Source organism: Falco punctatus (genome assembly GCF_963210335.1).
Source record: "Falco punctatus genome assembly, chromosome: 14".
Lineage (NCBI taxonomy): Eukaryota > Metazoa > Chordata > Aves > Falconiformes > Falconidae > Falco > Falco punctatus.
The window spans coordinates 16,884,636-16,912,590 of NC_137594.1; the positions used below are offsets into that span (position 1 = coordinate 16,884,636).

The 27,955-nt window shown below is 39.4% G+C and overlaps 1 protein-coding gene across 2 annotated transcripts in view; it reads right to left on the reverse strand.

Moving 5' to 3' along the window:
* Window positions 1-235: 235 nt before the first annotated feature.
* The window catches only part of SNX20 (sorting nexin 20), a 38,357-nt gene continuing 10,637 nt past the window's right edge, over window positions 236-27,955 (reverse strand). For both annotated transcript variants that reach the window (XM_080411235.1, XM_080411236.1), the window contains one exon: window positions 236-27,231. In XM_080411235.1, coding sequence (XP_080267361.1) covers window positions 26,563-27,231 — 669 coding nt within the window. In that variant the 3' untranslated portion in view covers window positions 236-26,562. The remainder of the gene's footprint in view (window positions 27,232-27,955) is intronic.

Below are 27,955 nucleotides of genomic sequence, written 5' to 3' on the forward strand. Positions count from 1 at the left end.
ATGTGGATCTCCATGGCCATGGATTTTTGTATACAAAGGAACTGGGCCCTTCGCAGTCCGTGACACCATTTGTAATCTTGAGTTGGACATGTACGCGGTTATTGAAACTTGGTAGGGGGTCTTCCGATACGGTCCCTCTCTGAGTGGTTTCCTGTGTTTATTCTGTCTCCCTGTCCCTTGTGCCTGCCTTCATGCTGGTTTATTTTTCGAGTGCCTGTTCAGGCCTATTCAACTCTTGACTTCTTGTAGCAATTGAATGAAAAATTATCACATAAAGGTTGCTTCTCCCATTACTGTTATTGATTCCTATGAATTTATAGCAGAAGTTATTCATGACAACAGCGTTTTAGATTGATTCAGCAGAAAGCTATGAAATACACTCTGATGAAAAAGCTATACAGAAAGCATGAACCTGACATTTCATCACTTAAACTTACATTTAACTTTCGAGCATGAGTAGTCCCATAGGCTATCCATTGGAAGTGCTTGTGTCACCTGAGCTGAAAGTACTGGAGGTTAAAATACTGTATAATTTAACTAACATATTAAGAACAGAATTAGGCACAGAAGGCTACAGGAGCCTTGTTCCAGAGATGGTCACAATTGTTGTACATTTTTTAATTAGTAGGGAAATATTGTGTTCCAAGCATTTTTTATCCTGGAATTAAATGAAGGCACTTGATTAAAACTTTCATAGGAGAAAATCAGGCCCCGTTAAAGTTAATGGGAATTTTGCCATTGATTGAGTCAGGATTTCACACATAATCTAAATACAGATGCCTGGAAGAAGATGGGAGGCAGACAGATTGAGCAGTGACACTGAGGCCACACACAATACTCTCCATATTGTCACCTTCCAGCAAGACGCCCACCAGTAGTGAAACCCTAGTGAAAAACATCTTTCAAAAAGTGGTTTCTGCAAAATTTTTCCTGTGCTAGTGTGTAAGTCAACACATTGGTAAGAAAGGAAGGTTATAGAAATGTGCTTTAGTCTTGCTATTGCAATAACACTGATTTATGAGTACGTAGTAGAGTTTAAAACTGAAATACCTGAGCTTAGCTGAAGAGTAATGGGCACTGTGAAGGCTCTTGTGCTGGCGAACTATGGAGAAAGATATTTTGGAGAAATCATCATTCATACTGAAATGGTACACTATGATTAGTTACTTCCCCCTTTCTAAATTAGATGAAGTCAGGACAAGAGGACTAATGTAATCAGCAAAGGTGAGGAAAAATGGCTTCATATTATCTTGGAAATCTTCTCCAAGTCACATAGATGTTTGGGTGAAAATTGCAATGTCTAAAGGAAGATTTTTCAGAGATCAAAAGCTGACTTCACATTTCTCTTCTTAGATAAATTATGTGAAACACAAAGATCAGAAATACATTTTCTATGACTTTGATACAGACAAATTTCTTCTAATACCTTATAATTGTTCTCAAGATTTTAGAAAGGGAGGTATAATAATATCTGTGAAAGTAGAGATCTGATAATGAAGGATTAACAGAAAAATCTATTCTTGAAGGTTTTAGCTTTTTAGGCTTGTATTGATCTTTCCTTCTCTCAGTTAAAAAACCCCACCTCTGTTTTTTTTAGTTAAACTGTTAATTGAAGTTTTGGGGCTAGCGACTGCTGTTCTAGTGGCTCACCTGAATCTGATCAAATGTTTTGTTTATTCAGTGAGAGAAGAGCTGCAAACAATCAGTGTCTCTGTTAATGTGCAAAGGACTAGCAGCTGAGGGTCTAGACTGAAAACTGATCAACATCTTTCATTTGCTGTATTTAGCCTTGGGAAGGTTTGCTTTCTGGGAAGTTTCTGCTCTGAGGAGGTTTTGTCAGCAAGGGAAATTGGTGAGTGCTCTTTCTAATGTAATAATTATTTTAGGTTTATGGCACAAACTATCTTACTTTGTTGCATTACTTATGTCTGTATTCATTTGGGACTGGGGTATAGGATAAGTCAATGAAGAAAAAAAATGCAAGTGTATTTCAGATCTTCTCTCTCTGCTTTTCAGAGATGAGGCTCTTGTACAAGTTTCCAGTATTAGCCTTTACTGTTTTTCCTTTTCTTTTTGATGTATTACTAGCATACTTTTTTTCCTGAACTGCTTTTCCCCATTGCTTTGAGGTACCAAGTGATCTGAACTTTGTGAATTGCCATGCATACCTTCTGGTACACGGCTGCAACAATAAATAGGTTTACCAGGTCAGCTCCAACCTTTCTAATGCTGCTAGAAATGTGAGAGTCCTGCTTCTCTGTGGAATGCAGAAGGCTCACTTACAAGAGCACATTTTTAATCCCGCAAGTCTGAGTGGGTTTGAAATGTATGCAGCTGAGCTCTCTTGGTCCTGGTGAAAACATGTGTCTGGCTGCACTGAAATTCCTGCTTTGAAATAATCTTACTCTTTGGGGGTTGTGACTTAATAATGCTGTGGACCTTTTTTCTTTCTCCTAGAGTGCCTGTTTTTTTTTCTTTTTTTGTCACCACAACAACCAATGACAGATATTGTATTCTGCCTCTGTTTTATTTTTTGCTTCCTTTTTAGAACATTTTGAATACTTCAGTTTAAGGCATTTCATAGCTCAGCAATGAACCTAATTTTAATGAATCATGTTAGTTCTGGTACCCTTCTCCTTGCTAACAGAAAATCCAGTCACTTGTTATTGCCTATATCATAATGTTTGTGAATTCTACAGCTACTTAATGCAAAGTAACTGCAAATTATTTTTACAAAATTTTTTATCAGTGAAGATGTCCTTCTACCACCTAGAAAAATATTCAGCTCCACCTGTAACTGATTAACTTTCTCAGCTTCTGGTGTGTTCATTTTTCATGGTTCAAAAAGACCTGTAGTTCTGCCTACAAACTTGAAGCATTATCCCATTATCGCTAGGGATCAATATGTAATTTTACCTCCAAAAATACTTTTCAAAGGTCTGTTTTTCCCATGGTTACTCCTGTATATGCCATTAATTATAGTCAGGACTAATTTTAACAAGCTGGACAATATTAATTCCGTATTGCTAGGAAATATCTTTCCCAGCTGATATAGAAAATTGAGGCATTTTAACTATAGCTGTTTAGGTGAATTGTTTAAAGAGCTGGCACACAGCCACAGTTGTATGAAATAACACAGTCTCAAGTTTAAACTGTTAGCACATATTGCTGGAGACAGCTTGGAGTAGGGATGTAAAAAAACCTACAGGCTCTCTAATTTATCATTAAAATATCATGTTGTATGAACTGATTCCTCCTCTAGTTCTTGGCAACTTGTTCTTTACATATATTTCTAACGAAAGGTGAAAAATTGTCTTTTGAATCTGTCTGCATGTCTGAAGCTGGAACTCTGGACTGGGCTAGAAATCTGGATTTTAAAACTGTAAATGTTGAGGCTGGATCTAGGTCTTAAATGTATTAAAATCTATCTGTTGTTAGATTCGAAAACCTGGTTTACCTTCAGCTTCTCCTTGGTCATGTTTCTAGATCTAAATTGTCATGTATATAATTATATTTCTGGTGATTTTTTCAGAGGAAGGCAAAACCAGTACCTTTTTCTACTCAGCAGGCTGAAGTAAAAACAATCCTTAGTGATTTTTCTGTTAGGAAGAGGTAGCTGCGACTGAGACATGAAACTGCCATTTCAATCTCAGTCTTGATGAGCTCTTCCTTGTAATAGTGGCATGCCTTTTGGTTGTTTCTTCTAATGACCTCTTGACTTCCACAGGCATAAGTCAAGGGTTGTCATTTTGCTCATCTCTTCCATTGTTGTAAAACATCATTATCTCAACCATACAGTTGGCCTGAGTTGCCTAACGTTCCACCTAAGGGTACCGTGGCCACAGATCCCACACCATCACTTGCTTTCCCAAGAGCTGGTGAGAGACTGGCTCACCTGAAAATATGCTTTGACTTAATTTCCAGGTACCTTGCAAGTTCCCACTAGCAGAAGCAGGCAAACATTTTATGATCCTGCAGACCAAATTAACTTTTTTTTTTAAAAAAAGTGCTTTCTTTTTATCTATGTTTGTATTTTTAGTATTTGATTTACTCTGATCATCTGCTTATGTTGTACAGTGGCATAACAAAGCCAGCTTTTTCTATCTTTAAACCCTTTAGAAAGTAAGTACGAAGATATGATTGTTACAATAGATGTTTCAGGTTTCCTTTTTATGTGTGTGTGAGGAAAATTCTTTGTGATACCAGATCTGGGGAAGTGAAAAGAGGCAAGAAAAGGGCTAAGTGCTAAAGAGAATAATACCTAGTTACTGAAAAATAAAAAAATAATGGGAAAGAGAAGGCATGTTCTGGCCAAAGCTCTAATATTGCTCAGTAAAGCAGAAAACCTAAATTAATCCTGCGTTTAGTTTTAGATTTGTGGCTTATAAAGACTAAATGCATTATTTTGTTTTTTCCTTTCCATATATGACAAACTGAAACTAAATTAGTGTTCTCTCTTGTACCTTTAAATAATTCAGGCTTACCTCTGAGGGGAATATAGTAGATGTGCAAATGGTTGCTCTGCTTGCCATAGAAATGTTCTCCAGAGCATTGTAAAATGACATTATTGCAGCGCACAGGACTCTGACATCCTGCCGCAAGCACCAGCTGTTTGTCTGTAGCCCATGAGAATTTAAAGTAGGTAGGGTCTGCCATGGCTCAAGCTCTGCTCTAGTACTGAGAACGTGGCAGACCCCTGCCCTCCCTGGGCTGGCCACAAAGCAGGACACCCAGCAGCTAGTTCATGCGTAGCCATGATGCGTATAGGCACATCGGGGCCTCTGTGCGTGCAACTGAATCTCTCTTCACCATGTGGCATTTAATATCTTTCATCAGTTACATCCATTGCACTCTGAGATTTTTATGACATTTCCATGTTTGCCTTTTCTCTTCTGCCCTCTTTGCTCCATGCCCCATTTTTCATGAGAGCAAATTACTCCCCTCCTTCTCCTGATTCTTTTTTTCCATTTCATTTTTATATCATTTGCTTCTTATATTTTCTTTGCAGTACCTGCGGCAGCTGCTTTGCAGGTCCCCTGCTGTGTAAATCGCCCTTCACAGAGGAAGATCTTCCTGTCAGTGACTGACAAGAGGTGCCAGGAGCAGGCTAGGAGACTTTCAAAACCCGTGAGTTGGCAAATCAGCAGGTACCTGTGTGCAGTTCTGGATACGCCCCTAGCATTAGTTCCTATCTTGTATCAAAGAGGTTTTTTTAAGGATGATATGGCCCACAGGCAGAGTTTCAGGTTAAAAGGAACACGCAGTGTTTGGCTGCATCTATCATCTCAATTTTTTTGTTTTAAATATAATGACGCTAGCAGTTTGTTCTTGGGGAAGTTTTTGGTTTGTCTTTTGTTGTTTTGTTTGGGATTTTTGTTTTTCTTACAGGGACTGTGTTTACAACAGCTGAAACAAGGAGAAAATGTTCCTAGTATTAAATAGCTCCTGTGTTTCTTCTCCAAAGAAATAGATACCTTTCATATTTTCCAAGACTGACAATGTTGAAGAGGCTAAGACACATCAAAGACTGAAGGGAACGAGGAAGGGACTTGCTGTAGCTACCAGTTTCTTTAGAGAAAGATGTGGGATTTTGGGTGAGACTAGGAATGCTCTGGACAGTCCTTTCTCCTTGATGTACAGGAGAAGGCAAAGGGTTTGGAGGAGTTTGGGAACTTCATTTAGTTCCTGAACCATCTTAAAGAGGTTTTAAAATTGGTCCTAAGTGAAAGCACTTTGCACAAGAAGGTATAGCTTTCAGGCAAAACAACACTTGAATCAAATGCAGAATAAATAGCCTGAATAAAGGGCACAGAATTTGGTCCACGGTGATCATTTGATCTGAGTGGCTTAAGGGTTTGTATGCTTCATACTTGCAAACTAGCTGTAAAATGCAGGAAATACAAGTAGCCATGGTCTGAAGTTTCCCCATCTGTTCCCAATATTTAATAATTTGCTCTCTTCTCTGAGCATATTAAGGTTATTTATAAATTTTAAAAATATGTTTTATTTTATAATGACCTTAAAGCTATAATGGCCTTTTTGCTCCAAATTGCTCAAAGCACCCTCCTTTACCAGATGGAGGGTATTAATTTTTCTGGAGGAATTTGTGTCTAAGGTACGAATGGACAAGATGCACTTTTTAGTACACCAGGGTTTCGCCTTGCTGTTCTGCATGTGTTTCTATTCTCTAGAGCTTCTGTGCAGTGAGTGAGTGTTTTGAAAGGCCTAAATTTCTTTTTGCCTTACTCCAAGGAAGATGGAGAGTGAGAGGTAAATCTTGGTTCTTACAGCTGGGTCTATTGTTTTACAAACTGGGAAAATCCTTGTGTTTGAAAAGCTTGCCAGGAATTATCCTCAGTATTGGAATTGGTAAGAATTTTTCTGTTGAGTGAACAGCACTAAGCATAACTAAATGGTACTTCAGTTAAGAACAGCTTTTAAAACATTTTAGGGCAGGCTTGTTTTCATATATGTAATTATAAATGCTGTGGATAGGAAAAACATACTGGATCTAAACATCCATGTAGCCTAAAAGTGGCAGAGTACAATTTCCCAGGTTTATGCTGATAGTACCCCTTCAGCTAATGTTGTGTCCGCGCTCATGCTGTGAGTGGGAGGTGGTTGTAGCTTCAGACTGCATGCCTCAGAATGCTATACTGAGGAAAAAGAGCTGACCTAAATACCTTTCTGGCCTCTGTGCTTCATAACTTTGGTTTCTACAGCACAGTCTCAGATCTTCTTGTTCTGTAGTGATTACAATTTTGAGGATGCTTCAAATTGAAATAAAAATATACAACAGACTGCCTCCTGCACCTGCTTGTATATATGTAGCAGTCCAGTGAAGTGAATGGAAATGCATCTGTTTACATAAAAGCTGAATCTTGTCCACAATGGGTTATCACATAAAGATACAATTCAATAAAGGCAAGCAAGTTTCTAATTTAATACTTTATGTAGTTACTTCGTTATAATGCATGGATTGATTCACTATACTCTTGTGTCTCAGCAAACTGAAGACAGAAATGGGAGCTGGTTAGATGGGTGGGAATGGACTGTACAAGTAAACGAATCCTTTCTGGCTTTTGTTTCAGATTAATTTGCCCTGTCAAGACAATTTTGTTTATAGATCACTGATAACTTCTGGTGGTTATGAATTAATTTCACTTTTACCAAGATTCTTAACTTTTCTAAAAGTGACCAGGTTCCCACTGGAACTGAAATTTAGTAATTCTAATATTCTTGGTGATTGTGGTAAGCTGCTAAAATGTGTATATTAGAATTTCTTTAACCAGTTAATGGTAATGGTGAGAATGAAATCAATTGCAATCAACATGAAAAGTAGGTCTTTTAAAATAAGCTTAACTTCACTCTGAGAAACTTAAAAATCTTGTTAAGAAAAGTAACCAGAAAAGGAATATATTTAGGCTTCTGTAAATCTTATGACTATTACATAAAGAACCTGTTTTCCATATTTTGTCTATATAGAAAACATTACATAATTAAGAACAGGATGATGGACTTGTCTTACAATAGCTGTCAAAAGACATTTTCATCAAATGGCAATGTTTCCAGAAATGGTATCTATCAATATGAAGCCTGGCATTAAGCAGTATTTTTCACTGCAACAGCCCTGCTATGAAGTGTTGATGGTAGAATGCCAACCAAGGGCAAACCTTCCAGGTGACTTGGATTGCAAAGTAGGATTGGAATCACAAGAAAAAGATCTTGTTATATATCCAAAAGCAAAGTAATAAGTCTAGTAACAGGGACTATGAAGCGTGCCTGATGGTTAAGAGTGGTATTGTGAAATGTGTTTGGGTACCATAGTGGAGAAGTAACTGAATGTAAGATGTAAGTAGTGCAGCAGGAAACGGCATTAGAGAGGGGGTGCACTTCTGTGTGTCGCGCTTCTGAGGTGGTACAGGACTATAGCCTCGGCTCTACCATTAGGTTTCTAAAATAATACTAAGACTTGGCAAGATGTAAGGCCTGAACAGCAAAGGAGGCAAGATATAGGTTTGGATCTACAACTGATACAGTCCTCATAAATCCTGTGTCCATGGTGGTATAGGTGTCCATATGTCTGTCCATACAGCTGTAAACCAGATGAGATTTTCTCTGGTCTTCATTTTGGGGAGAGCCTTAAGGGAAAATGATTCCATCTTCCAGGTCTTGCATTGTTGATTTTTATGGTAATTGAGTCTTATTCCTCATTTCCATGCAGCACTAAAACTATTACTCCACTTCATTACCTTGGGTCTCTCAAGGATAGAAACTAGCACAACTTAAGTGAAACTGAAGTGTTGGAAAAGCAGTATGAATCTTCCACTTTGAACTATGTTGTCAAAAAATAATTACTACAGAAGTTGTGGTATCTCCCAGCTATATCCCCAACATCCCCGAACTCCACTGCACTGTGGCCTGTTAAACCCTTAAGTGTGTGTCTGTGTAAAGGCACTTGGGAATGTTAATTCACAGCTACAGTTCATTCAAATGAATTTTTCTGAGCTTTCCTGTTTAGGAAAGACTAGGTTTATTATAAGAGGTCTGGCTGACAGCCCTGAAATGGAACTTATCACAAGAATAAGCATTTCTATGACGTTCCTGTTACAAGCCTTCACCACTAATGTTTTTCTTCAAACTCACTGCCTCTATATCCTAAAAATAATGCAGGTAAATTCCTAGTCCTTTACACATATTGAAAGGTCTACTAAGTGACAGAAATGCCATATTAAATGATCAAGTATAATAAGGTGCTTTGGCTTGGATGTTTCCCAGAAGTGATATAACAAAATTAAAATCAACTGACTCCCCTGGAAAAACACTAATACATGTCACTGCAGTAATTCCTCAGCATGTTTCTCTAAGTTCAGTGTAGTTTCTGGAATGGCTTCTTAGAATGGTTTTCATGGAAATTACTGAAGGAAGGAGAGGTTACCTGAATGAATAATAACAAAAATGTTGGCTGATGGTACAGAGATCTAGGATCTAACTTCTGCCAGATTTCAGATGTGGCCATTCAGCTGCCTTTACGTTTTCTATGTGAGGATAAACGAGCTTTGGAAATCTCTCAGCTCTGCCTACAAGCTTTAAGCAATTTCTAAGCAAACCTCTGAGATTTTTGTTTGTTTGTTTTCTTTTGACAAAGGAAAGTTGGTGGTATTCTTAGAGCTGCCTAAAATATTTTGATGTGGAGGTGTAGTACAATATTCACTTGAAAATTTTCATTTTCAAGTAGAAAATCCTTCTGGTTTGTGTGGGATTGGGAAGTTTCCAGTCAGGTTATTTTATTAATTTTTTTTGGAAGAAAAGTAGCATGAAAAGAGTAATGATGTTCTTGCTGAAAATGAGTAAAGGTTGATATTAAACTTTTGATTCACAGTGTAGCTTTGAGAAAGCCATTCTGGATTTCTATCCAGCATGCTATAGTAACTGAGATGTGCACCTTATGTTAGTCATCTTTATTTTCTTTTTTTTTCACTTGAGTTTTTTTGTTATTCCTATAATTGCCCTCTTATTTTTCCCTTCCCTTGTATAATTTAATAAAGTGTTGACACAAAAGAAAAGTTTTAATTCTAAATCTCTCCCTTCCTCCCTTATAATTTTAAAACTCTAGATTTGTTTGTCTACTTTCCTTTTTTTCCCCCTTGTCTTTATCCTCTTTCTTTCACTTCTTCCTTCATCTATTTTTTGTGTAGGCTTTCTTTTAAAAATTTTTCAGTTTCTCATATGCTGTCCTTTCCCAGTGGAAGATGGATAGTCAGGGTAGCCAGGGTACTGCTGCTCCCTTGGTGGCTGCACAGGTGTATTGGGTTTGTGTGGCAAGGTTTTGGTAGTGGGGGGAGAGAGGGGCTACAGGTGTGGCTTCTGTGAGAAGCTGCTAGAAGCTTCCCCTATGTCTGACAGAGCTCCAAGATGGACCTGGCACTGGCCAAGGCTGAGCCTATCAGTGACAGTGGTAGCACCTCTGGGATAGCGTATTTAGGAAGGGGGAAAGTTGCTGCACAACAGCAACTTGCAGCCGAAGAGAGGGGTGAGAATATGTGAGAGCAACAGCCCTGCAGACACCAAGGTCGGTGAAGAAGGAAGGGGAGGAGGTGTTCCAGGTATCTGAGCAGAGATTTCCCCCACAGCCCACAGTGAGGCAAGTTGTCCCCCTCAGCCCATGGAGGTCCACAGTGGAGCAGATCTCCACCTGCAGCCCCATGAGGACCCCATGCCAGAGGAGGTGGATGCCCGAAGCAGTCTGTGACCTCATGGAAAGCCTGTGCTGGAGCAGGCTCCTGGCAGGACCTGTGGACTTACAGAGACAGGAGCCCAGGCTGTGGGAGGTTTGCTGGCAGGGCTTGTGACCCCGTGGGGGACCCATGCTGCAGCAGCCTGTTCCTGAAGGACTGTACCCCATGGGAGGAACCCACGCTGGAGCAGGAGAAGAGCATGAGGAGCCTTCCCCCTGAGGAGGAAGGAGCAGCAGAGAAAATGTGTGATGAACTGACCGCAACCCTTATTCCCCATTCTCCTGTGCTGCTGCGGGTGAAGAAGGTGGAGAAAATCATAAGTAAAGTTAAGCCTGGGAAGAAGGGAGTGGTGGAGGGAAGGTGTTTTAAGATTTGGTTTTTATTTTTCATTATCAACCCATAAGCCTTTTATAATATTTTCTCTCGCCTGTCCAGCTGAGGAGGGGACGTGATAGGGTGACTTTGGTGGGCACCTGCACACTTGGGAAAGATGGTGCTGATGGATGGGAACTCGAGTATCAAAACGCAGGATGCAGTTTGGCCTGCACAGAGCAAAACAGCTACCTCAGCCAATAGACTTCTTTTTGCAGAAATGAATGTTTATTTTTAAAATTGTGTATTTCTGAGTACTGCAGGCTGTAGATAGCAGAATCAGAGAGATGTGGAGGGGCTGGCAGTCAGGGGACAAAGCAATCTGTGGACATCAAAAAGCACTTAGCTTTCTAAGTGTTGGACAGGGTTAACGTGCTTAGCTAGACATTTCAGTAACCTCCTCTCTTCAGTCTCCAAAGAACACAATTCATATTGCCATTTCTTAATGTGCAGATTCTCTTTCTTCCCTGATGCATCTCTGTCAGTTTTGCTGTGTAAGTACAGAAATTACCCATATGTTTTCATTGGGCAGTGTCAGGGCTCTCTTGATATGCCCTGGAAAGTTTTGACAAATAAAATAAAACTAAATACCAAGTGAAAAAACTGTGTCTTTCTGAGGTGGCCCTGAAACAGAATCACTATTTTTTTTCCTATGTAGATTGAAAAGCAGTCCTTCCTTTCAACAGTTCAGAGCTTCCAGTTTCAATCTTTTGAGGCTACAAACATTGATGTCATCACTAACTAACTCCTCTACAGGCAGACACCTGTGGAATCTCTGAGAAACAATTCTGTTTTGGAGCAGGACTGGATGTTATAATCAGCTTGTGTTGCTGAAACTCTTCTATAAGTTTCAAGCTCTACTGGCAAGTTGCTGCTAAATGCCCTTTCCAATATTTGAAACTTCAAGATTTGTAGAAATAGGCCAAAATTGTGTCCTGCTATTCTGGAGACCATACTGTTTCTTTAGTAAAATGCATGAAATGGAAAGTTCACGTGGAAAAAAACCCTAAAAGATCTGTTATTTTGAATATAAGAGGCACTGTTTCTCTGCAGGTGTTTTGCATGAGGGAAAGCTGCAAGGATAGCATTTGTGAGCTTTAAATAATGAGTGCAGAACTGTGTATCTTCCCCAGCCAGTGATTCTTCCAGCGAATATGATCACAAAGGAAACTGAATTCAAACATCAGCTTATTCCCATGCTAATTAGTGCACTCTCTGACTCTCTCAAAAGATAACAGTAATCCAGACATAATCAAATCAAAAGCAACTTCTGTTGTTTTTGGTGGTTAATATCATAATTGTACTTTGGTTATTACAAATAGTATTATTTTAGGAAAAGAACACAGCCCTAAGAGTATGTGTGATTGTGACTTTGGAGCTATGGACCAGATTCAGGGCTGGTGTTAATTGCTGGTTCAGCCCAGGGAAGCTAATGGTGATAGAAGCTGCCTCAGGGTGTCTGTTTATGTAGCTCCACTCTCCTCAAGGCTACTTCCCTGGCTTAATCCGTCCCCTATCCAGCTTAGAAATGCATTTCTTCTTATTATTTAAGATTCCGTAGACCCTTCATATTTAATATTAGTATTAAGGGGAAATAGAACCCCAGGAGAAAGATCAGAGTTTCTGTTCTGTTGAGGCATCAGAGTCATTCTTCCCTTAATGAAAAGGAACAGCAGGATGGATAAAAATCAATGACTTAAAAAAAAGAAATAGGATTTTTAATTTAGGTTTTAAAAAATCTGGCTTGAGTAAAACTATTCAAAATTAAGTTTTAAACCCATATTAAGTCCCATTTATTCTGATGTATTAAATCATTCAAAATTTAAAGAAAAAAAAAATCCCAAAACGTGTGTTGTTGGCAAGGCGTTCACATCGGACCAGTGAGTCACTACTCATTAGCAGTGAAGAGCAAATAGTTCTAGGTTCCATTTACTCACTTAATTTCATTCAGTGACTAAAGTCAAAGCAAAATTGAGATACTTGTACTCTTCGGTTATTTTCCTAAAAAGATAGCAATATAAATTTTTTTCCTTGGAATTAAATATATCCATTTTGCCATCTCTGGCACTCAGCACTGAGTGTCTGAAAAAGCAGAATGCCTATTTTCCTCTACTAACTACAGTTGAAAATGAAGTATAAAATGAGACCTACTGGTTTTTAAATCTTGAATGACACGATATCCAGAAAAGGCCATTGTAAGTCTTTAATAAGCCAGCCTTTATTGATTAGAATAATTTATTTGAAAAACAAAACATTTTGATAAATTTGTTTTCCCCTTAAATACAAATGCATGCAAGTGTTTATAAATATTGATTTAAATATTACCTTCTATAGTTGCTTTAATAAATGCGCATAGTTAGAAAACTATGTACACAGACATAATAAAATGGCTATATTTAGTTATAAATCAACATGTTTTAAGTTACCAGCCTGAGATAATCAGGCTCTCTTTAGAAAAATAACTGAGAAGTATCAATGTAAAACAAGACAAAAATAAATCAGTTTTTTGCTGGCTGACTTAAGGGTCATGATTCTCTGTCAGGCTGTTCTGTTCTAAGCCTTCAGGTAACTTGCTAAAAAGCCCACAGGTCTAGTTCATCAGGGTTTAATGTGCAATCGACCAAACACATGTGATAGCATAGATTATTCACAGGAAAAATCACAGTACTATCACCTTTTGGCATGTCTGTGTCAGTCTTGAAAAAGGAGAACACACTCTAGACATCTGCCATGAAGGAGGTGTTGAAAGGGTGTGCACGGGCTGTGGTTAGGTGGTTATGTAGGAAATGAGCCTGCTTGTTTGATTTGTGTGCATCTTCATTTTCTGGTCAATTCAAACAACTGAGACTACCTGTCTTACCTTAGCAAGTTGCATCTGACCATTATCTGCGTTAGAGGAAAACATACAAAGAGCCCCTATGGATGAGATACTGGTCAGTAAATCTGCAGAGGCAAATTGGAAACAGGAATTATAGGAGGAATTTGCTTAGAAAGCTGAGCAGCTCTTTGCAGCACAAATTAAAATCTTGCCACTTGTTTGGGACTGGTCTCAATGCACCCAGACTTCATTTGATCCATGGGGTTTATTCCCATTGTGTTCGGTGTGAGGAACTGGAAGTATCCGTGGCTTGAGGGCCTGAAGATGTGCTAACTGCCTTCAGTCCTCACTGGAACAAGGGCTTTTGCACTAGCAGGAAAAATTCGCTTTGAAATTGAAAGGAGTTTTGTTCTAGCAGATCCTGAAAAAAAGTTATGTAAACTGTCACTCAGCACTGAAGGGTAAAGGCCTCGTCTGGATTTGAATTCTGATTTTAACACTGCTGTATGGGGTCAGGGGAAAGCTGTAATGTTACCTTTCCAGCATGTGCAACGTTGGGGTGGGGAGCAAATTACTGTTGCACAAAGAAATGAAGCTTTGCATTTGCATATGCAGCTGTTTCAGGATTTACCCCAGTACAGATTATTGATAGGAGTAATATTTCTGCTTATTCATCAATACCCTGTTTTGTTTCTTTTGCAAAAGCTTTTTCCCCTCCTTTCTCCCCCTCTCCCATCCCCCTGTTGTCTTTGTGCCTAGTATTTTTCCACACTTTATTTCCTAAAAGACTAGCAGGTTTGACGATGCATTGTGATTTCTTTTCTACAGGGCTTTATGAAGGAAGCTGGAGGCAGTTCTCATTAGTCTCACTGACATCTTTTATCACTTATCAGAGGAACAAGCAAATGGAGAGCAATTCCTTTGATCATGGCAAAAGTAGAAAGAGTATTAAAAACCCTATGAAGATTCACTAAGTAGAAAGTGGAAAAGACAGTCTGTGGCATGTTTCAAAGAAGTTACATGATTTAAAGTTGCCAGATTTGCTTGTATATATTAAAGAATTGTTAATGATGCTACGTTTTACATGCATCCTTAGGTTTTTGTTTAAAAAAACAAAACAGCAAAGGAGCTCTTGGGTAGAATGGATGAATTAGATCAATTGGAAACTATCTCTAAAAGGGGAGCTGTGTTGGAAAGAAATTCTGTGATTCAATGAAAATTCTTGAAAATAAAAATAAGCTTGTAACAGTGGCACAATGGATTGAAAAAGAAACTTGCTCTCATGGGAGAATGTTAAGAAATCTTCAGAATTCCTTTCTTTTGGAGGCATTCTGTGGTGAATCAATGTATGTTTGTGAAGGCTGCAATGCTTGCAATTACCCACGTATACCTGACTGCCTAACTCTGACCTCAGAGTGCCACTGCTGCTTCATTCTATGGAAAAATAAGATTATTCTCAGTGGTTCTGAGTATTGATTCACCTAGCATGATGCCCTTGTCGTGTGCCTTACATTATTGCTAACAGGGCAGGGAGAAAAAGAGAAGTGAAAATACCCTCCTACTCCCAGTTATTGAGCGCTATGTGGTCTAGATCCACTAGTGCTTTTCTGAACAGCTGTAGCTCAGTTATCCGCTGCTTATAAATCCCTTCTCAATTTCTGCATGTGATCAGCTTGTATCTCAAAGCATCAGATTTGAATTGCCCTTGAAGGCCCTTGTCTTGACCTGTGAAAATACAGACATCATAACTGTTTAGGCATTTTCTTCCAGCATAGACACTGTGCCAGCCTTGTCCCTGCAGCAGTTTCTACTACCATAGCTAATTTCTAACTATGTTGAATTTGATTTGGATACGATGCAATGTAGTACATTTCTATGGCACTTTTTATGCAATGCATCTGATCAAGCTAAAATTAGCTCTGAACTACATACAAATTCCTAAAAGATTAATCTAAAAAAAAAAAAATAACACACTGGTAAAGAGAAGGTAGAAACGCATGCACTCAGTTCAAAGTTAAAACAGGCAAAGGGGCAAGTTCTTCTCTCTTACACCAGTGTAACAGAGGAAGAACCAATTCAGTGTATTGCTTTGTAACAGGCTTGGAGCGTGATTCTCTGAGTAGTGCAGCACACTGCTCAAACAGTACTGACCAGAATGAATTGCATGAATGTTGTAAATGACCTGGAGGTGGCAGGTGAAGCAATACATGGGTGGGTTATCAGATCTCCCTTTATGTACACATTGTTCTAATGTTTGCGGCTTCTGATAAGAAATGGGAAAGCCACACAGTTCTTTGTGATACATGGCCTACATCACCCACGAGGAAGATAGTGGGAGGAATAAACAAATAGCTTTGAGGGATGTGAATCATGGACCCAAAATGGTATCAATCTTTTTGCCAGAGCAAGGGGCTTGGCGATAAAGCAAACTCCAGCTGGCTTCTCAGGATTTGGAAAAAAAAAAAATTAAAAAAATGTTGTCAGAAGGGACAGGCTTACACAGGGTGAGATGCTGAGGAAGGAGGCTAAGAGTAAGAATTTTTCCTAGGCCTACGGATCTTAATGAAAATCTGACTAGCACATGATCTCTTTCATTGTTGTAAGACTTTCTTTTGATCCTTTTCTTTTAAATAAATAAAGTGTTTTTTTAAGGCAGTAATTTCATTGCCACCATTGCTGCTTCAAGGAAGGGAAGTGTAAGGTCTGCAGATGCATTAAACCTGCTGAGAAAATCATAGGAGAGATTGCCACCTGAGACAAGTGATGGTGGTCTGAACTAGAAAGAAGGGAACTAAATGGGGTTAGTTGAGTGCTCTTACTAATAATGGTCGTGCATGTCTGTTAACAGCTCTGCCAGTACAAAGTTGGTAGTCAGGCTGGTGGAAGTCCACCTCTGGCTTGTCCCTGTTCTTCCCAGAGCAATGAGACAAGGGGCATCAGTGGCAATCTCCAATCACAGCAACTGTGTGAGCAGCACAGATGTTTAAGAATCATCTGCAACAGGCAGGAAAGCTTTAAATGGCAGTGAATGAAAGGAAGATAGATTTTATAGCCACATGGTTAGGAAAGACAGTATTTGAAGTCTGGCATTTGTTACAAAGAACAATGAAAAGATCTTTAGAAAAAAGTCACATTTTTGAATACAACTGTACAAGGATACATAAGTTTTTGTAACCATAGCTAATAGATTAAGCAAGTTGCATTTTCTGTGGAGATGTGCCTTCTAGCAATTCATGGCCCCAAACTGTAGCTGAAAAACTACAGGGTGCAGCTGAGCTGCACCGCAGCGTGGCAGGAAGCGCACGCATATGCCTGAAAACTTTATCTTAGGCTGAGCTTTTTAGACCTCTAAAGCTCTGTGTGCTTTTGTGAAATTAAGGACTTTACCAAAATAGGAAGGCAAAATGTCTTCCATCTGGGCCTAAGGACAGGCACCGCTGGAGCCTGTCCTGCTGCAGTCTGTCCTTGTGTGAATTGGTTGTCAAATGTGGCAACAATGAGGGGAGAGATGGGCTCTCAAGTACCTTGTATCTGATTTAGACACACTTCCATAGCTAGTGAATTGATCTGTTTTGCTCCAAATATAATTGCAGTGTCTATGGCAGAGAGAATGGGATGGAAGGGAGGAAGGAGCAGAGAGAAGGTCTGTGGAGCCACATTGCATCTGTTTCACTGTGTCACTAAATGGTAGCCATAAATACATCTAGTGGTGGAAAGGACAAACCTCCAGACTCACACACAAGTAACCTGCCCAGGTTTACCATGTGCTGCTTCTGACTACGATTAGCAGAGTAATTGTTCTTTATCTTGGCATTCCACTTGTTGACATTTATTGTATTTAGAGCTTTCTATTGCGAGCACCAGTGGCATGCTACAGTGTGGCAGTGTCCTGGTTTCAGCTGGGATAGAGTTAACTTTCCTCTTAGCAGCTAGCACAGTGCTGTGTTTTGGCTATGATGTCAGAACAATGGTGATAGCACACTGATGTTTTTAGTTGTTGCTGGGTGATGTTTATACTGAATCAAGGACTTTTCAGTTCCTTGTGCCCTGCCAGCCAGAGGGCTGGGGGGGGGCATGGGAGATTGGGAGGGGCCACAGCCAGGACAGGTGACCCAAGCTAGCCAAAGAGGTATTCCATACCGTATGATGTTGTGCTGAGTATATAAACTGGGGGAAGAAGAAGGAAGGGGGGGACATCTGGCATTATGGCGTTTGTCTTCGCAAGTAACAGTTACGTGTGATGGAGCCCTGCTGCCCTGGGGATGGCCAAACACCCGCCTGCCCATGGGAAGTGGTGAATTAATTCCTTGCTTTGCTTTGCTTGCACGTGCAGCTTTTGCTTTACCCTCTTCCCCCACCTTTCCATTTTGTTATTATTATTGTTGTTGTTGTTCTTACCTCTTTATTCTGTTTAAATTATTAAATTGTTCTTATTTCAACCCTTGACTTTTACATTCCTTTCTGATTCTCCTCCCTATCCCTCTGAGTGAAGGGGAGTGAGAAACTGGCTGCGTGGGGCTTGGTTACCAGCTGGGGTTAAACCATGACAGACAGAAATAGGGAAAATGTGCCTAGATTAGGTGTCTCCCTTGCAGTGCCTTCATGCTCTGTCTCTTAACTTAGGCATTGAAGGATTTTGGGGTGGCAGCAGCAAACAACGGTTGTCTCAGAGTGCTCTTCCTTCCCAAAGGGAAATGAATTCCTTTCCTATACAAGAGATTTATATGGCAAATTAGGTCAGTTATCATTAAGCTACTGCACAGCAGGACAAATCATAATTTTAAATACATTTAAAATGTAAGTACCTTTAAAATACATTCTGGTGCAGTACAAAGCAAGCCTCTTAGAGTTGCTATGTGGATCAGTCGCATGAACACAGAGCATAATAATCAAGGAGTAAGTTAGTTGGGTTTACTGCTGCTTGTGAAGACTGTAATTTATACCATTGTTTCTGTTAACTTGCAACCAAGTATCCTCAGGATAAGAAAAAATATAAATGCATAAACCAAAACCAGTTCTTCCTGTCAGTCTCTCCGAGTTACTGTTTTTACCTTCAAAATCTGCGTCACTGTTCTCCAGAGGAGATGAAATGAATGAAAACTTATGCCCTTCCTTTCCCAAAGTTTCCCAACATAAGCCCTAAAAATGCAGCCATCCGTTATGCAACGGACTAACCGTTTGTTTGTGTCTTCCCAGATTTCTTTTCTCTTCTTCATGATTCACAAATAACAAACTTTCTTCCTGGCTGTGCCTGTTTTGAGTCTCCTTTTTCGATTGTCACAATTTAGTTTCATGGCAGACTTCATAATCTCATGGGCACCAGAGCCCTCTGCCAAGGTTTATGCAGATTTAAAGCCTGGATTAATCTGGCCCAGTATTTATAAAATGTTCTGAGCACGTGAAGCACTGTATATTATTACTGAGTCCATGAAAGTCCCCTGTTCCCCCCCTACTAACTCAGCGCACATTTAAGCTGCTGTTTCTGGAGGTGAGGTGCAGTGACAGAAACAACCAAATCCATGTCTTGTCATCTGACATTCCCTTCCACCCCCCGGCCTCTCTCTCTCTGTTCCAGGATTTCTGGTAGAAACTGAATAGGAAGGAGGGAGACCCCCTTCAAAGATTTCACCTCCTAGGACTATTCTTTCAATGACTTTGGCATAGTCTTCTTCCTTTTTGCTGCTGCTGGATTTGCTCAGTTCCCTCACGCTGTTTCCTAAGCACTTTTAAAAGCTAGCAGTTTCTGCAGAAACCTTATGGAAAAAAAATATCTTGATGCAGGGGCGGGCTGCTTCAAATTCTGGTCTGCAGCTGGCATGCACTGGCGGCAGAAGCTAGTCCCCAAATCCAGGCCATCCCAGCAACTTGATTAAAAATCACTAGCACAACTCATGGAACTGTAGGTCTGTGCTAGCCAGAACTGTTGTGTTTTTCTAGGAGCTACTTCCAAAAAAATTTCTGTGTTTTGCTACTTAAAACACAGGAGGAGTAGTTGACCAGCAGCTACAGTCCAGGTTTAGACATCATGTCTTCCCCTTTCACATTATCAACAAGGGGACAACACTCAAAATCAAACGTGTGTATGTATAGTGTTTGCAGTATATTTATTCCTTTATATAATTAAATTCATGGGGCTTTAAAATATTTTATAGTAGTTGGACTCGGCACAGGATCATCTCTTGTTTTCACACTTGGGAGTGTCGCTATCTAAAATGGAGTCAATGAACCTTCCCCAGTACTGCTCAGAAGGCATTATGGATCCATTTATTTTTACTTCCCTCCCCCCATTATTTGATAGTTCTTTTAAGAGTTATGAGTTTTACTTGGTTCCTTTTGATCAGAAGGAAAAGGTACTGTAGGAACTGAGACACTGCAGTGACTCTGACTTTGAACTCACCAGGTCTAAAAGCCTGCAAGAATATTTTCTCTTTCGGCTTTCTAGCCAGCTTATAGAGCTGGCTGATAAATGGGCATGTTAAATTGTCCTGAGGGACAGCTGGAAAGCTAGGCGCTACAGTCTGAACTCACAATGGACTTGAGAGATATATTTAGTGTAGTCATATTAAAATTTAAATGTTAGGCTTTAGTGTAGATTTAAAAAAAAAAAATAAAATTCAAGTTGTTAAAAAAAAAAGTTTATTTCCCATTCACCTCAGCTTGTGGGGGACCTGAGCGCCTGCAAATGCTGCAGCGCCATCTAGTGGCGCTGCAGCCCGGTGTCAGGGTGGCGGCAAATCTGTTAGAAATGCTAATAACGAAGAAAAATATTAGGATTTAAATCCTGTATTTTCAGTAATGAAGATTTCTTTTCGCTTATTACAGCTAGAGTCTACTCTAGCACTGTCTGGAATGAAACAATATTTAAATTATGCCAGTTTAGAGAGATTAGTATATGAAATCCATCCTGTCTGTTTCTCTTTAGTACTTTTCTTGCCTGAATAATCACAGACTTACAGATGTATTCCTATTTCTAATAAAAGAAGGTAGTACGTTTAAACTAGGTATGTGTATATAATCATGTAGTACTTGTAAAAGTAACGTTGATCTGAATTTCTTAAAACTCCTGGCAAACATTTATTAAGCATCAAAACATTCAAATTTGGTTGCTCTGTCCACACTTCAATCCATTTGTCCACCCATCCATAGGGTACAGTGTGCACATGTTTATATAGACATTAGACCTTATTCTGCTTTCAATTACATTATAACTTAATTTATTTCAGCATAGTTACTCTCTACTCTCACTGGTCTGACATGAAAATTAGTGTTTTGTGTATCTGTATATAAAGCAAATATGTACTCACAAAGTGTGATGAACATATGTTGTAATGTGATCTCAGTGTAAATAGGTTGGTTCTTTGGGGTTCTCACCACATCCAGATGGGAGTTGACATTCAGTATTTTATGCCATTACAACTGTGTTTAGTTTTTCAACACATCTTGCTCCTGCCTTTGATCTAATCAGAAAATAAACATTCTTGATTTGATTTGCTCAGCTGCTGTCTGAGCCACAAAACCTAGATTTCATCTTGTGTCCTGAACTCGACTCCCATGCTGCTTGTACAAATCTGTTGAATTCAATAAATGTATTTAGCCTTATTAAGATTCAGGAAAGCAAATATTATCCTCCAGTGATGCAGCAGATAACAGGAGTTAATAACAAGTGTGTGATAAAGATCACAGGATTCCCTGTAAACAAGATGCTGCATTGCACAGAGAGCATCTTGTCTGCATATGTTTCATAAGTAACTAGGCATCCTCATGGGCTTCTTTAGTTATTTTAGAAAGTTGTGTAAACATTATTATCTACTTAATGCCCCAAATGATATAATAATTGATATGGAAATGGGGCAAAGCTCAATAGATCGTAATACAACTCTCCATGGACTAGTGGAGATGATATGCCCAGATTTTATTTAAATTTTCTTCCAGTTTGTATATATGCAGCCTGTGGTTTGTTAGACATGCTAGGCAGATGTTGGTTGGACAATATTTTCTTTTTTTAACATTTTTTTCCCCAGAAAAAAATTACATGTGAATTTATAACTGGATGCTATCTATTGTAGGTATACTTCAGAGGTGTTAATGATAATGTGAAGAGTAAGATCACACTGAAAAGCTCCAATGCGTTATGTGTTGATGTTGAGAAAAGTGGGTGATAGCAGATTGCTGACATATATGGTACTCTGTAGTGGTTGTGTGATTCTTCTTGTTTAGACTACAAGAGCAGTGGAAATACTGGAGTTCTAAGAAATTCTTAAAACTGGAAAAATGTATTTGAAAATATTTTTCTGTTCCTTCTTGTGGAAAATGATATTGAAACCTGGAGATTTTTTAATATATTCTAAAAATCTCCTATGCAAGACCTTCTGCTTTGTTATTTTTATAGAGTAGTGGTTAAAATATTCTCCCTATTCAACCACTTATTAGTTCTTCAAACATGTTAATTAGTCAGACTTACTCAACTGTTTTCTCTTCCATAGAATCACATGCAATTGTCTCAGGTGTATAATGTCAGGCAAAAATTAAGCTGTGTTGTGCTTGTTCATGGAAGATATACTTACGCACATGCAGCCATGCCATGTATGTATTTTACAAAGCTGTGATGCCAGCTTAAGTATTTCTCCAGATGGTTAGTGTGGTCTCCAGACCACTGTATTAGACTTTGGGGAAAAATCACTTCTCTTATTTGTACCGCAATTCCCCCAGCTGTAAAATGGAGAAAATGATACATTTGAATGTACTGATAAAATATCAGTACAGCATCGCTTTATAGAAGAGGGCAAAGCAATATTGGTATTCAAAAGCAAGCTGAGATTTGAGTTGACTCGATCAAGGTCACTCAGTGGGCTTGTGATGTTGCCAACAGCAGAGCTTGGGTCTCCAGACATTCTGTCTGTTGACTCCAGCTGCCTTCCAGGTATAGAGAATGGCTGATGAATGTTAATAATGCAAACAGGACAAATGCCAGCAACTGCTCATTTCCATTTATTAAACTGAAGAAATTCTTTGCAAAAAGCACACATTGTTTTGGAAGACAGGAAATGGATAAAATGAATTTATGTATAAAACAGGCTTTTATCACTCAAATATTGTACAGCAATGTAGACTGGAAGTAAAATGGCTGTCTGGAAGCAGCAACTACCTGCTTAATTTATGTTCCATTCTTCCATATGTGGTAGTGCCAGAGCTCTCCTCTTCTAAGATAGGTTCACTGATGCAGTGCTATTCACTTTTGCTGGCCCGACACCTGGAAAGGTGGGTTGTGCACTCTGGGGACAGCACACAAACCCCATGGAGAGTGCACAAGGATTTTAGTCATTGTTTCTCCAATGGCTTCTTAACAAGAGTTAAGAAAGGACAATAGATAAGCAAGACAGATAGACATGGATTAAAATGTTAGCAATTTCCTTTTTGAGCCATTCTTAATACACCGTTCAGAGGAAAAACAAGATGTGGTGGCTGGTGGAGATCACCCATTTTTATACATCTTACGAAAAAGCCAGGACAGATTCAATTAATTAATGGGGGCTCTGTAGCCACTACTGTATCCCTGCACCGGGCAACGTTAAGGGGGAAAGAGATCAATCTTCTCTGATAGGGAAATCTGTCCTATCCAGCTACACATTTTTAACTGTGGAAGATAAAGTTGCACGTACAGGCAGAGGGAACCCAGTCGCTGCCAGCTGTCATTCCAAGTGGAAGACAGTAGGGTCAGTATGGGAGCAGGAATGCCATTACCTTGTAGTTTAACAACAGGTAACTGCTGAATACTCACTTTGCTGTAAAAATCAAGTGAAAAAGAATATGCAGAAGTTGACTTTTGAAATGTGAGAAAGCAGAATTCTTTTGGGAGGTCCAGCCAGTCTCTGGAGAGTACATAGCTAAGAAATCAGAACTGGCTGATTGCCTATGGAGCTGATGAGCCAGCATGGTCTCACTACAGTCCAATGCAATAAATAGATAATTTTGTAACTTCTCTAGTGTGTAAGAAAACTAACACCTGATTTTAAAATAGGACTGCATTAGTAAGAAACCATGCAATTAACAATAAGGACAAAGGTTTGGTGCTTCTCTTCCATTCCAAGGTATCTTCAATAAATTAAATAGGCTTCTATAGTTCAAAATTGCCTCCATCCCAATGCACATTTCGAAGTTAAATGCTGGAGTTAATTTGTTCAAATTTCACAGCTTTTCTGTTTGGTGATTACTGAAAATCTGGATGCAGAAGTTTTGCTGGGAAAGTACTGGGTGAGGAAATAGGGGCACAGAAATTAAGATACTTCTGCAAAGTTCAGACCAAGTCTGGCAGAGCTCCAGGTGAAATCCAGGCCCCGTGGGTCCCTACTCATCGTCATCACCGTACTAGCTTTCTCTTTCCAAGGATTTCCAATGTCATCTCTGAAGAGATTAATAAATCTGAAGATCACAGGCTCTTCATGTGTAGGAAGGGAGTACATACATGGTTTGCTTGGGGCAGGGGAGGTTTTAATTTTGTTGTATTCTAATATTAATGAAATCAGGAACTTTTTATGAACACTACACTTGACCCTTTGACATGTGCTGTAGGCTCTGCGGATTTGTACGTGAAGTGGCTTGACTGGAAGTCTGAATGCAGCAGAAACTGAAATCAGCCCTTTGAGTAAGGCAGATAGTGTGCTTTTCCTGGGTGGCTCTGAAGACATGGCTGATGATTGCCACAGATGCCCCACCGAGAAGGCTCTCCCTTAAAGAAGTTCGGTGTGGGGGAATTATCCAACAGACACATTGTTCTTTCTTCACACTTGTATTTATTTAGTTCGTTTTCCCCCTAATACAAGGAGCCTGACCTCTGCCTTCTGGTGGATAGGGACAAAGTGACCTATTCTAGGACCATTTTGCTGATAAAACTCTGCTAGCAGATTACATGGAAAAGCATTCTCAGAGGAAATTTGGCTTACACCAACAAAACAGTGGGGGTTTTGGCACTGTGTATTTTAGTGCCTTTTGAATTATGTAAATTTTTCTCTTAGCCAGATTGCGCCTCCTCATATTCCTAATGTGCGCTGACATGCCAACAAAAATTGGTTAGCTTTGGATCAGTTAATCCTTCAGAGATGGAAAGTTATAGCATTACAAGTAAAGGTTAAGTAAGATCTCTCTGATGTGCTGCTTTCCTGGTACTTGTCCTTGCTAGACACCATGTACTTATGGACCCTCTGATCTTGTAGTCATCTGTAAGGTGAGGGTCTGTGGACACAATTAGCTACTCACGTACAGTCCCATAGAAACCTGAGGAGAATCAGAGGCAGCTGTGCCTGGGATACTGCACACAACGGTGGGAGGGAGCAAAAGCAGGGAAATTTTCACTTATTTTTTTGGTCTTTCACCACAAACTGCTGTGGAGATAGAGCAGCGTGATGGCCATGCTTCCCGTCTGCTGTGTCTGAGTGCTGCAAACCCCAGACATGCTTTCTGCTTTGCCACTTTGTTACTGATTCAGACATGATCCTCTAAGGTGGTGCTACCTTTGATACTTTTGACTGTCCTGCAATGTAGTATGTTGCGAGCACATTAGTCCTGAAGTCTGCTAGTAAATTACTCTTAATTCTCTTACTTCTGCTATAACTAGAAAAAATAATAATTGTCAAATAACAAATAATCCACATATGAGTTTAATGCCTAGCTATTAATAGCTACTTAAAATATTAACTTTCCATCCTAGACGTTCCTATTATTCTGTATTTTTTCTAAGCTGTCCTTCTTGTAACAATGCACGGCAGTGTTTTTCAGGTGCAGTGCGCTTTCAGTTAGCTGATACTTTTATATACCTGGGAGGTAAATTAATACAGTTATTCCTAATTTATAAACAGTGTCATTGTGGTGCATGCAGTATTTGAACTCAGGCCTGAAAGTACTCAGTGGACTATATTCAGCAGAGAATAATCATCCATGCTAGCATGACATGTTAATTACAATATTTATGAGAATTAATTTACCAGATTATTATATATTAGAATAAGTGTATGGGAGAGATAATAGAGTTGAGGGAAATTGTAGAAGCAGGTAAATAGAGAGTTTTTCAGCTCTTGGGAACCTTTCACAGGAGTGTTGGGGCCAAGACAAGCTTAGCATTTGTATATGTGAGTTGGATCCCTGAAAGAATTAGCTGTTGTACCGCAGTACCACCAAGACGATATTTGCATGGTGCCCAGGCTGCAAAGCCAAGGCAATGCCCAATTTAAATAAATCTCTGAAAGGCAACAGGGAAGCATGTGTTTAACACAGACTGTCTGTTAACCATTTGTCCCACGGCTTGATAATCAGAATTAAATGCTAGCATTATATTAGCCAGATGTTCTCCCCAACAGCACCCTTCTGTGGTTCCTTTCCGTTATGTATGTAGTACACATGGTATGAATTTTCTACCCTGGTCAGAGCTGTACTTAAAGATCACCCCAAACAACAATATGCCTTCAACACAAATCATAAAACTGTATTAACTGCAAAAGGGAAATAAAGCATGTTCCCTCATCTCTGATGGAACGATTGTTGCTTGTATTTTTTGTTCCTGACAAAGTTGATTGTAAACCTTCCTCCCGGGTCCTCCTGCCCACAGCCATTGACTTCAGTGGGAGCAGGATCAATCCCATCATTCTCAGAAATGACAAAGTGCTGTTTGACCAGGCTTCAGCTGGAGGAGTAAATAACTACATTCAGTGTCTGAAGATCCATCCTTTAGACTGCATCAATTGAGTAGATATTTCTCCTCTTTAAAGGAAATAGTTTCCACATCAACAAGCAATGCCTCTGATTCTGCAGGTTAAGTGCTTTATTTGTTGCATTTTCCTATTCTGACTTGTCACACGAAACAGGCTATGTTCAAAATAAGCAAATCATAAATGACTTCGTTGAAAATTTCTTTCCAAAAACCTTAATAAGCTTAGGTGCACCTCATATCTGTAGAGTAAATACATTATATTTTCCAACATAAATGTTAATGTTCCTTTTGAACATGGAAGATATTTAACTTTTTTCTATTAATATAAAGTTATGTTAGCCAAACAGATAATTTCCGGTTCTTACTCTTTCAAAAGTTTGTGTTCGGGAAAAGTTGCTGACAGCTTTGCTCTTTAATGAAATTGTTTCTTCTGTTCAGTGCACGTACTCCTGAACTGCAAGTTCTTTCAGGGTAAAAACCCGTATGGGATCTTTTTTTGTCTTCCATTCTTCCAGTTTTTCTTGCAAAGACAGAAAATCCTTGCCAAGTTCATATGCCAAAGTGATCATTGTTTCTAACAGTGGAATATAATACCGGTGGCTGGTATGCATATGAAGGCGTGATAGAGCTTTTTCTCCATATTCAAAGGCGCTTGCGGGGTTTTCCAGGTCCTTGTGGCACACCACGATAGCACAGAGAGTAGGGACAACTGAGACAGGGTTGCCTCTCGTCAGCCTTTCCTGCAGACCAATGACTTCTAAAAGGATTTCCAAAGCTTTGGTGTACTGGCCACCCCGCAGGCAACCATATGCTTCCTGGAGCTCCGGCCTTGTTAAAAAGTCAATAAATTTTTTTGATCTTCGGATGTATTTCATAGAATATAGAAGTCTCAGGTAGTCCTTGAAGGCTAATTTTCTCTCATTGATTATTTCTTCTGTGAAGTTCCCTGTCAGAGTTTTTTTGGGAAAGGTCACATCTTCCATTTCTTCACTAAATTCCTCCAGCAGATTTCTGTGAAGTTTCTCAAAATCTGAATAACGCCGTTCAATTACAGACTTGTTGCTGTCAAAACTCCCTGTTTGCAAAATGATGATTTTATACATCTAAACACAATAAAACAGAAAAGCAAGCATGAGAACAATCACTCTAGCCCCAGTGCAGTCAGAGTTTGTCCATTATTGCCTTGAAAAGTCTTTGTGCTTGTATATTCCACCAGCTGAAACTGTCCTCCAATTTTATGTGTGTAACCTTGTATACTTCTACGGTTTATAGTAGTCTGCTAAATTAGTCCCTGCCTGGGCTTATGGTGCATGCTCAGTGTAGCTGCCCGACCTTTGAAATCTGCAGCCATCAAATTAATAATTCCCACCTCCTGCTGTTCTGTACTTTTGTCACCAGACTTAGCTTTAGCATGCAAATAAGTTGCAGAGAAACAATATGCTAAACAGATCACATCCTGCGAGGTGCTGGGAACGGTGAACTAGCAGCAGACTGAAGCAAGTAAAATCACTTACAAAGCATTTCTGTAGCTGTACTTTGTTTATAACAGCCATGGCTGCTGCAATCAATCATCTTCAGTGAACTGAATGGATTTCCCAGACTTAATATTGAATGTAATCTATTTTACATTGGTCATAATACTCAAAAATGTTGTTTGTATCAGACGTTTCTAGGGATTTGGGGGTGTTATTAATGCTGTGAAAGAAGGAGTATTCGGCAATAATATTTGGTGTGTGCAAAAATAAGATGGAGCAACTCCAAAGCCTTTTCTCCCCTCTAAATCATTGTCCTGTTATTCGAACTTACTTGGCATATAAATAATGCAAA